The sequence below is a fragment of the Lycium ferocissimum genome, chromosome 1 (assembly GCF_029784015.1).
Source record: "Lycium ferocissimum isolate CSIRO_LF1 chromosome 1, AGI_CSIRO_Lferr_CH_V1, whole genome shotgun sequence".
NCBI lineage: Eukaryota > Viridiplantae > Streptophyta > Magnoliopsida > Solanales > Solanaceae > Lycium > Lycium ferocissimum.
The window spans coordinates 3,639,897-3,652,177 of NC_081342.1; the positions used below are offsets into that span (position 1 = coordinate 3,639,897).

Sequence of the window (12,281 nt, forward strand, 5' to 3'; positions counted from 1 at the left end):
AGATGTGTGGGTTATAAAAGAGTATGGGGGTTAAAGAATCTTGGACAAAGATGCTTACCATCAAATATCCTACTTTTTTTGGGAATAATTTGTTAACGCTTTGCATGTCAAAAAAAGGTGAAATATTGCTCATGTCTAGATCAACCTTCATGATACACAATCCTAAGGATGAATCGATCAGAAATATAGAGGTCGCTAACGTTAGTACCAATATTGCGGCATACATCTACATTGAAAGCCTAGTTTGTCCCTATTTACAAAACGAACCAAGTACACAACAAGAATGAAGGTTGCAGAAACTCAGGTGAATGACAATGGTATAGCTAATGAATTGAGTTGAACTTTATACATTTTCCTCTTCCTTGTCAAATTTAGAAAATGCCACTGCATATTTTAAAGACATATTTACACTACATCTCCTTAGATCTCTTATTTTCCCTTTTCCTTTTTGCATGTTTCCATGAAACAACATCTTTTTGTGAGGACAATTATGTTGCGTTTGGTGTCTTCAACACTCAAAGTAAATGAGACTGGAGATTGTAGCTGTTTTTAGCATTTTGTCAAATGGACGAGTCGTTCCTCTAGAAAGAGTAATAATAAAGACATGAAAGTCATGGCAGAATTATTGTTTGATCTAGGGCCTTTATTAATTATTCTCTTTAAATTGAAACTTAAAAAGAAACAGGAATCATGTAATAAGAGTTGAGGTCTAATATAGTATCTTGTTTTGGTGGTTTTCCTTGTCGCTTTCATCTAAACTGTTTCTACCTGTCATGTGACGTATCACTGAGGTGCTTTATTAACTGTTACGTAATTGTGAGATTTCAGGAAGTGAAAACTGATGTTAAGAACAATTGATCCATCCCCGCTGATTGCACGAAAGCAATGCTTCCCTGTTCTCAATGTTCACTGGATGTACTATCATTTCAATATGCATAGAGAAAGATTTACCTACGATCGCTATTTGCATATCCCACTTTGTCAATCGTTGTGATAAAGGTTGAACAAGCTTCTCCGTGCCTTGAGTACCTGTTGTGGTATCTGGAGATGATAGTGATTCGTGACAAAAGGTTGAACAAGCTTCTGCGATGTTTGAATTTCTTTTGTTGTAGTATCTTGAGATTGATTTGAACTACTGTGGTAATCATATATTCAGTAGTACAGCTATATGTAACTTCTGGTACTTGGTTTGACATGTTTTCTCTAAGCTGACAAAATTCCTTTATACTCCCAGTTTAAGAGCTGTATAAGTGTCATGTTTTTACGGTAGCAGCTTATACACACCTTGGGCAAATTCTGCTGAGTACCTGTGTGAACCCGCTCATTGAAATAATTAGAACAAATCTTTTTTCTTTATGCGGGGGACAACATACTCCGTCAAATTTGGTGGAACCTGACTTTCGGTTCATCAGTTGAATTTACTTGTATTCTCTTCCATTCACATTCATGATTTTGGCTTTATGGATTTAGAATTTTTGAAGCCATAGTTCATTTGATCTTCTGTGTTCAAAATAATTGTTTGTATCTGTCTCGTGTGTTTTAAAGATACATATACAGTATTCGAGTCGAAACTACTAATTCAATTGAACTCGCTCGTTATAAGATAGATCAGCCCTGCCACCCAAGGGTCCTCAACAATGGACTTATTAAAGATTTACATATGTTCCAAGGAAAGATTCTAGCCAAACTAACCACATTCTCGTAAAACAATATCAGATTTCTGGTAAAATAAGTTATGAGATCAAAAACTATCAAATTATAGGGAAATATGTAGAATTTCATAAACACCCAAAAAGTATGGGAAATATTATACAAAGTGTGTAAGCACCAAAATACAGTAGAGGGCGAGATAAAATTAACAATAAAGTTCTATCTAAAAGAACTAATCCAGAAGAGATAAGTAGAAAATTGAGTGATAATTATTTGTTGGTTGGTTCGATTTTGATTGTTATGGATTATCATTTTATAAACGTGCTAAACTGATAATCAAATCATTAAGATATCAGTTAATCAGTTAGTGGACCTTAATAGTTCATCTTCGATTTAATTGATATGAACTGGTAGTAATTTTTTTTCCCACGCCCACAATAGAATATACGGAAAAGGCTCAAATATGCCATCAAACTATCGGAAATGACTCATTTATGCCACTCGTCAATAGTTTGACTCATTTATGCCATCACCGTTACAGAATGACTCATCCATGCCATTTTTCCATGTATGTGTCGGATTTTTTAATTAATTTAGGATTAAAAATTGGGCTAGTTTAATTAAACAACGTTGACCTCTAATTGGAGGCCACGTGTCATATCTGATATTGTAAAATCGAAATTAATGAAAAATGGCATGAATGAGCCATTTTGGTAACGACGATGGCATGGATGAGCCATTTTGTAACGACGATGAAATATATAAGGGAACCTGTTATTTTACAATGATATAGTGACTCCTCCAAGTTTGAAGTAATTGACAATATAGGGAAGAAAACAAATGTATACCATTTGTGAATAATAGTGCATAACTGGACCAAAAGAAGAACATTAACACATTACTAGATAATCTATTCAAAACCAAGATAATATCTATGAATCTAGCGTTGAGTTAAGGAGGTGATAAAAAATTAATAACTTATTGGGTGAAATGATAAATTTAATAAACCTTATTAGGTTACTGATTTAACCGTTAAGGAAATTCAAAAACTCGTTACCGGACCAATAAACCAACATCATAAAATATAATATTCAAAAAACCATTACCTAACCAAGAAACCAACATCATAAAATATAATATCAGTTTCGAACCATTAAACTGATTATCTAATATCAATAAATCAATAATATTTTTTCAGTTCGATTTATTGGTTATATGGAAATTTGCACACAACACGAGTTGTTGCCCTTTAAATTGCAACGTGGGAGCACTTGTAATAATTTGTGGAAAAATCTAAGAATCTCTAGTAGTCTCGTAAAACCCCAAGAGCTCAATTTGTGCTATCCAAATGGAATCTGAGGAACATCAACACCCAAAACGAAGCAAACCCTCTAATAATTCTCAATTTCCATCAACTTCAATGCATGATTCAATCTTGAAAAACCCTATTCTGTCACGAGAACTCATCACTGAAATCCTCTTGAGGCTACCAAAGGAAATCCCTCTTGAAATTCAGGTCTGTTTCAAAGTCTTGGCTTGCTTTGATCTCTAGCCCTGAATTTGTCAAGAACCATCTTAGTATATTTGCTAATAACAAAGATTACACACACCAGAGACTTGTGTTGACACAACACAAGTTTGTATTGACTCCTGTTCATGAATATCAATACAATCTTGAGAGTTGTTCTCTTAGCTCTTTACTTAATAATGACTCTGTGATTGAGTCATTTGACTTTGATTATCCCATGAATAACCCCTACAAAAATGTTTGGGTTATTGGTTCCATCAATGGATTGATTTGTCTCGCCATTGCATTCACTGACTTATTTATATGGAATCCTTCTATTAGAAAGTTCAAGAAATTGCCTGATCCTACACCTATTGGTAGACCTGCTTGTTTCAAATATGATTCTGGATATGATGAGTGTCGTGATGATTATAAGGTAATAGGTATGTTTTGTTACAGAGATGGCTGTTCGCGTCATGTTGAGGTCAAAATATATAGTCCAAAGAGTGATTATTGGAGAACTGTCGATGAGGATTTTTCGGGCGGGATTCAATTCGCTAAGACAGGAAAGTTTGTAAATGGAAGAATAAATTAGGATAATAATGATCGTCGTGATTTGCATAAGGAGCGGAACATCATTTCTATCGATTTGGCTGTTGAGAAATGGGGAAAGGTGGAGCAGCCATGCTATGATGCAGGATAAAATTTTTTGCTGCTGGGAGCGTTGGGAAGTGATCTTTCTGTATTTTGTAATTATCATAATATATGGGCAATTAAGTAATAAAATGATTTATTGTAAATTTGTAAATATTTAGTAGCAAAGGCATATAAGTAAAAAAGTGAATTTCGTTAATTTTGAGAGGCAAATTTTGAGCAAGTTCTTCAACGATAAGGACATATTTGGGATCAAATCCCAACGAAGGACAAATTTGTTTTATTTTGAAATTTTACATAGTTGAGGGGTAAATCTTAGTCATTCCACTAACGATAAAGGTAATATTTAGAACCAAATTCAAACGGAGGGGCAAACTTGTTCTATTTCCCACAGCTGAGGAGCATAACATGATTTTCACCCTTATTGCACTGCAGGTCCCCATTTAGTATAATTTGTGAAAAATAGTTGTCTCCATAGTAGAAGTAGGCCCCAACTCCAACGACCCAAATGGAAGAAGCCTTCCGTCAACACCCAAAACAAAGTAAACCCATTAACCATTCTCAATTTCCATCAAATTCAATGCAAGATTCAATCTTTAAAATTCCTATTTTGCCAACTGAACTCATTACTGAAATCCTCGTAAGGCTTGCAGTGAAATCCCTCTTGCAGTTCAGGCGAGTTTCAAAGTCTTGGCTTGCTTTAATCTCTAGCCCTGAATTTGTCAAAACCCGTCTTAGTATATCTGCTGATAACAAAGATTACACACACCATTCAACTCAGGCACTCTGGTAATGGAGGTCAATACTATCTTAAGAACCGTTCTCTTAGTTCCTTACTTAATAACTCTGTGACTGAGGAATATAACTTGGATTATCCCATGAATAAAACCCGCAAAAATGTTCGGGTTGTGGTTTCGGTCAATGGATTGATTTTTATTGCCATTGGGTATACTGACTTGTTTTTATGGAATCCATCAATTAGGAAGTTCAAGAAATTGCATGATTCTAGACCTACATTAATGAGGCTTGATTGGCACGTAGATGGTTTCAGCTATGATGAGTTTCATAATGATTATAAAGTGGTGTGTATTTTCGCCCGTGTTCGATCAAGTTGAGGTCAACATATATAGTCTAAACAACCGATTCTTGGAAAAGTGTTGACTATTTTCGATAGGCCGCGATTATATGGCTCGGCAATAAATTTGTGAACGGTAAACTTCATTGGCTTCGGCCATCGTCGTCGCTCTTAATACATATAAGGGCTGGAACATCTTTTCTTTTGATTTGGCTAATGAGGAATGGGGGAAAGTGGAGCAGCCCTGCTATGGAGAAGCTATTATTCCGTCGGTGGGAGTTTTGGGAAGTGATCTTTTTGTGTTTTCTAATTATCCGAAAAGTCACGCGGATGTGTGGGTTATGAAAGAGTATGGAGTTAAAAGAGTCTTGGACAAAGATGTATACCATCAAATATCCTGCTGATCTTGAGAAGAGTTTGTTTTCTTCTGGTATTTCTCCAACACTATGCATGTCAGAAAAAGGTGAAATATTGCTTGTGTGTGGATCAACTTTCATGATATACAATCCAGAGGATGAATCGATCAGATATACAGAGTTTGCAAAGTTTCGTTCCAAAGATTGTAGCAAACATCTACATTGAAAGTCTAGTTTGTCCCCTTTTACAAAACGAACCAAGCACATTTTAAGAATGAAGGCTGCAGAGGCTCAGACGAACAACAGTGTTGTAGCTAATGACTTGTAAGAATTCCGCCTTTTACATTTTTCTGTTTCTTTGTTAATTATAGAAAACATTGCATATTACATCATATCTGCTTTGAGATCTTGTTTGTCTTTTGCATATTTCCATGGGACAACTTCCTTTCTGGGAACAACTATTTGGTTGTAGTGTTTGGTGTCTTCTACACTCAACGTTAGCTCTTTTTGAGCAGTGTTTAAGGGGTGTTGTGCCTCTAGACAGAGATAGAACAAAGAGCGGCGGATGGGGTGAACTTACTCTAGAAATTGTGGTGCACGTGAACTTGTGATCTCTCCGCCAAACTATGTATTTTATGTGCATATTTTGCTAGAGTTGACCTAATATTATCTGCTGTCACTCATGTTCCAAAAGAGCTGAATGGTGAACTTGGTTGAATGGCGAGTTGTGTATCCAAAGGAACTTAGATCAATTACCACTAATACATTCCTTTTTCTCCTTTATTTAGTGGTGCACCCATGTCCTAGAAATGGTAGACCGTCTTTGGCCACGGACATGGAAATCATGGCAGGTAAAGGGGCATTGCCCTTGCAAGGATTCTTGTTTGATGTAGGGCCTTAGTACTAATCGTTCTTAAAGGAAAACTTAATAAGGAAACAGGAATAATGTAACAAGAGTTAAGGTTTGATATAACTAGTTTTGCTGGTTTTTATTGTCGCTCACATACAAACTGTTTTTACCTGTCATGTGACATATCCCTGAGGTGCTTTGTTGTTATGTACTTTTAAGATTTCAGGAGGTGAAGGCTGATGTTAAGGAGCAATTAATCCACCCCCTGCTGACTGCGCGAATCAAAACGACGCTTCCCTGTTCTCAATGTTCACTAAATGTAGTATTACCTATGTTCGCTAATTGCGGATCCCACTTGATCAGTTGTTGTGATAAAGGTTGAACAAGCTTCTCCGATGTTTGAATTTCTTTTGTATGTTGTATCTTCAGGTAGATTTGAACTATAAGTAGATTTTCCCTCTGATAATTATATATATGATGACAATGCTAGTGCTAATTTGTTCAGCTTGTAATGGTTTCCAGTGATACATACTAAAGGAAGAAGCTTGAAAAATGATTATTCAGTAGTATATTTGTTGGTAACTTCTGGTGCTTGGTTTGACAATTTTTCTCTCACCTGACAAATTCCTTTTATACTACTAGTTTAAGAGAAAACACGTATAAGTGTCATGTTTTTTGTAACACCCTGCATTTGGCAACTAAGTTTAGACTCATAGCATTAGAGTTTTAGTGGAAAAATTGAAGGTTTGGACGTTTTGCGAAAATGGAGAGAAAATTGATAGGAAAGGCTTAAGTAAGGGCGTTGATAACTCTTTGATTAGTTGGGAATTTGGGAAAGTACCTCAATGAAAGTTGTAGTACATAAAAATACCTTTCTAACGATATAAAGACCAAGCCAATCAGAGATCGGAGCAAGGAGATATGATCGTCTCAATATGGCTAATAGTAAGGCACTTGAAATCCTATCGAATAGGCTAAGTTTTTGATACGTCTGCCTTCCAGCCAACTTTCGTGAAAATCTGTGATGAATTTGGGAAAACTTCCTTGATGAAAGTTGTAGCCCTTTGAAATAGCTTTCCAACGGTATATTATGGGTCTTGAACGGAGGTATACACAAAAAGTTATGGCCATTTTACGACAGGTATGTCCGACAGAAAATCGCCTCGTCACCGAAGAAACGACATTTCACTAAAGACGATGACTCGCGGCACACGTAAAACATGCGACGCCGCAGCCCCCGTCGCAAGTTGTGACAGAGAGATTTTGTCCATCCTTTTCTGGACTACTTTAAATAAGACCCAACTCGACCAAAATCATATTTTCATCATTCTTGGTCAAGAAAACCTCTAGAATGCTCTCTAACCTTCATCCACACGAAAATTCAAGGGAAATCCATAATCAATAACACCAAATCCATGAACCCAAATGTATGAAACCTAGCCAAGGTTCATCTAATTCAAGAAAACCCAAGGGAAGTGAAGTAGGGTTTTGGTGCTAGAGAAGTAACTCCACTCAAGACTTGTTCAACCACTATCTAAGGTAAGTTTCATGACTTTTTCATGATGATTAAAGTGTTGATGAGTTCTTGGGAGAATAGTAAATGGGTTTGATAAAGAGAATTATATGAACTATGATAGGGTTTTTAGATTGTTGACTTGGGATTGTTGTATTCATATGGGTGATGGAGAATGATGTTAATTACATCTAATTGAAATTGTAGAATTAGCTAGAAGTAATAGAATGGGAATTGGGTGAAGAAACACCATTTATGGAGATTGTGAAGCTTTATGCCCACTAAGTGTTTGATAAAATGCTTAGATGACCAAAGCATGAATATTATTGCTAATATAGAATCCCTTTGGCTTGTATTGATATAGATCAAAGTTGAAAGGGGCGACGAACATTGTATTTCGCTCAAAGGAAAGCCATGGAATTAAGGTATGTGAGGCTAACTATCTACGTTAGGAATGTTCATGATTCTCCCTACGCCCTCATTCTTCATACTTGTCGAATTTGACTCGAGAATACGAGTTTAGCCCTTGGTTTTATGATATGTTGTAGAACCTTTATCTTCTAAAGTGGTTGCGATCATATGTTCATAATGATGATTCATGGTTATCAATTTGAATATCATGAACTCAAGACGTAATCTTTATAGACTTATGTATTGTTACCAAGAGTCTCGACAAAGACAAGTTGCAAAATGCTCGAAAGGAATCGGATGTTGTTTTCCGACACCGAGCCGTGTCTATTTCGCAGGAACAAAGATTGTTCATTGTGGTTATGGTCTCACTTATTAATTAACCATAATTATACATACTACGTGATTTTGCCCGAGGGCACGGCACGTCGATGTGTATACGGGATACAACGAAAAGCCGAGGCCATCGGCAAATCGGGAATTACGCATTACTAGGCCGAAACAAACGGGTTTACCATAGCGTGCATTTATTATAAAGGGCCGAGGCCCCACATATACAAACACGGAGAATACGATGAAAGTTATAAAAAGTTCATATACGATGCTGCCGCCGATATTCATCTCTAGACTTCCTTGTCTATTACGACAACCGAGGATCGCTTATGGACAAGATTTAGGTATTTTATTGCTTCGGGAGTTGCTTTACATAATCCGGAAAGCACAATTCAAATGTATTCGATGTCCCTTTTTATGCTTCCGTATTTCCGAAAATCGAAACAGATCTCGCGATGTTAATGTTGACAACGATATAAAGACAAACCGACGACTTCCGCCCGCACGAAGTATGAAACTAGAAAGTGCACGTATCGGTATTGGTGAGACAAATTAAAATTAGTCTTCGGGGCGTTGTTAGTTATCCGGGAAGAAAACACTTCCTTGTTTATAAGAAAACACTTCTATTATTCAAGAAAACATCTTCCTTGAGGCAAATTCATAGAGTCACCAATGACATCAATAGGTTATTTATTATGTTAGCCTTGCTAAACACACCAAATAGAAGAAAAAACAACACATCCCGTTGAGAGAAAAATTAAGAGAAATACATGTTGAAAGGCTTTCGATATGTTCGAGAATTTTCTAAGTATTTCCGCATTATGATATTTCGGTCGAGTTTTAGTTAACACTGTGTTAGTTTTATTTTATAAATTAGTTATGTTTTGATATCCACTATGTGTGATTTATTCTTCGCTACATCACGACGTAAGTAGGTTCTCGTCACTGGAGGTTGGTATTTAAGTGGTCCAAATTCGTGACCCTCCAATCTTTCCCCGGGAACGTTACAAAGCCGGATTTGGGATTTTAAATCCTAACACCTTTTATACTACTAGTTTAAGAGCTGTATAAGTGTCATGTTTTTACAGCAGCAGCTTACACGTATCTCGGCTAATTCCAACGAGTACCTGGTAACAGCCCTCAACACAAGTATTGGACAGACTGGAAGAAATCACTTAAGTGTTTTTGCCTCCGTTGGGATTTGAATCTCCTCATTCATATTATGTGTTAATCCTTACTTTAAATATTTTACTTAATTAAAACTCAACTAATTGAAATAATAAGATTCCATTAAGATAAAAGGTACTAACCAACTCAACAATTGTCTTGCTAACTTTCGTTCCTGTATTGGTGCTGACATCTACATTGAAAGCCCCCTTTTTACAAGAATGAAGGCTCCACAAGCTCAAATGGATGACAATAGTGTACTGTGACGTGCTATATTTCATTTCCATGTCCAGAGAGTTAAAGCATATATTGTTGAAGCATTCAAGACAATTGTCTGTTGATATTATCAGATTGAGATTCATCTGCTACTTATTATATTTATAATTACTCCCTCCGTTTAAATTCATGTGAACCTGTTATTATTTGAGGGGTCTACGAGGTGGTACTTTGACCACGTTTTCCTTACCTCTTTTCTAAATTATTTGTATTATAAATTATCATGAATTATAGTAGTACTTTTTATGTTGTTTCTAAATATATAAATTTTATTGTTACAAACTTGATAAATCTATGTCAAAATTTATGGTCAAAGTTACAATGTTTGACCACGTACTCCGGAAAGGTTCACATAAATTGAAACACAGGGAGTACAATATAATGTTAGTCAGATTTGCTCAAGTTGTAATACTCTTATTCAAAGAAAAGGAGAACAAAATAGAAGGAAAAGAATGAGCAAGTTATCCAGTGGCTTCAACAATTTCTCTGTTAACTGATAATAGTGCCTTTACACAAGGCTCGAGCTGCTACTTTAAGAGATAATCATCTATTTACAGTAACAACATAGTTAGAAAATTAATCTATCTGATTACCTAAATAAGAAACTAAATGGAGCTTAAACTAAACGATTACTCATTCGAGTTCCACTAAACAAAGGGATGATCATTTTACTGAAAACACGCATTTATAGAGTAGCGGCCAAAATGCTAAAAACTTAGCGCGCCACAACGAAATTATCCTGGTTTGCAGTATAATATTTGATGCAAATTCGTTTTAGAAAAAAGTTAAAACACGGTAACAGTAACCAGACTGTTGGAGCAATTAGCAAGCGTAAATGTTGTTCAATGCACACGGAAATAAAATTAGTACATTGCAATGAACAATAAAAACTCAGAAGAGCCATGCTTCTTTAGTGCAATCCATACCACCAACAAGTAGTAGATTAGTTGATCCTAATATCAACGTTCACTTCCTGAAAGTTTAACAATACATAACAGTTAACAAAGCGCCTCAAAAATAGAAAGCTGTGTAGATTATGAGAGAGACAAAAGCAGGGCTATGCACATGCAAACATCACTTTAATTAGAAACGGCATGCGTTGATTAAGCAAAAAAGACAAGCTCCATTTACCTACGAACAATATTTGAGACATGTTAAAGTTGGTTCCATTCAACTTCAAAACAATAAACACAAACAAATATACCGTGGGTGGATCATCTGATGTGTAGATGGAACATGGTGCAACTTCAAGTGTTGTGCCTAGTCTACCATACATAATGAATAAAATTTAAGATAATCCACAAGCAATACTCATGCTGATCCAACATAATATGCTGCCAGAAAATGGTTCAGTTAGTTGAAACCATGCCCCTTCAATAATCTCCAGATCAGGGGCATGAAAAAAGTTTGTTCCTTTATCTACTTTAGAATTGACAGGGCCCTCTTAAATAAAGCTCATCCCCACATCTTTTTCTCCTACATTCCTTGTCCTCTGGTACCCGCCATCCTACTCAAATGATCACAACAGCTAAATTCGCTTCCTAAAAGTCTATATATTGCAATATACCACTGGTTATGTTAATGTTATTGACAAAGTGGAAGACGATTCAGCCTTTGATTGATACCAAAATTAGTGCAGTAGAAAATAAGAAATTAGCTATTAGCAGAAAGGAAAAGTATGTCAGACCTTAATCGTTGTTTCGTAATCCCTGTGTCTCCTCCTTTCAACTAAGAGGGGATTATTGCGCCATAGTTCCAACAATAGCCCTAGCAAGGGCAGATTGGTGCTACTGGCGCGGATGGCCACAATTGTGAGGGCTGTTCAATTATGAGGTAAAGCTTCATAACCAGATGTAATTGTCCTATAATCCCCTGTTCACAGATATCAGGGACACATTTACACCACATCAGTTTGGAAATCTTGCTTGTCCTGTTACTTTTTGCATATCTTCATGAAAAAACAACTTTTGCATTAACAATTATTTGGCTGTAGTGCTTTGTGTGTTCAACACCCAAACACTCAAAAAGTAAATGGCGTTGGACATTTTTTCTTTGGTTTTTCTTGTTGCTAAAATCTTACTGTTATTGCTTCGACTCTATCTTCCACTATTTTACCAATTTGGCCAATCATAGGCTGAATCTTCCTTTACTTTGGCAGTAACATTGATATTTAGCAAAAATCGGTTGAATGAGGAGAAAGCAGTTGATCGTTCATACCTGTGAACAGGGGGTTCTAGGAGAAAGATTGGGGTATGAAGCTTTATTTACTGGGGTACTGTCTACTCTAGAGTGCATGAAGGTATAAAATTCTGTCATCTTTGTCATTTCAAACAGGAAGGTTCCTACTATAATGAATTTTCTAATCTTGTTTCTTGATAGAGCTAATTATATCTACGTTGGCTATTTCAATCTTCATATTCTGTCTGATCTTTCATAAATTAATAGTAGTTCAAAAAGAACTGGGTTCTATGGTTAGGTTATGTAGCACAAAG

General features: G+C 36.0%; 1 protein-coding gene and 1 long non-coding RNA gene across 2 annotated transcripts; both read left to right on the forward strand.

Annotated features, from left to right (window-relative positions):
- The first annotated feature begins 100 nt into the window (after positions 1–100).
- Positions 101–1,244, forward strand: LOC132067924 (uncharacterized). The gene is made up of 2 exons (XR_009417259.1): positions 101–304; positions 829–1,244. It is a non-coding gene; the product is annotated as an uncharacterized LOC132067924 (long non-coding RNA).
- A 1,754-nt stretch (positions 1,245–2,998) lies between these two features.
- Positions 2,999–5,853, forward strand: LOC132061117 (uncharacterized). The gene is made up of 5 exons (XM_059453986.1): positions 2,999–3,166; positions 3,264–3,593; positions 4,482–4,600; positions 4,794–4,893; positions 5,758–5,853. The coding sequence occupies exons 1-5, from the start codon at positions 2,999–3,001 to the stop codon at positions 5,851–5,853; spliced, it is 813 nt and encodes a 270-aa protein (XP_059309969.1).
- Positions 5,854–12,281: the final 6,428 nt, after the last annotated feature.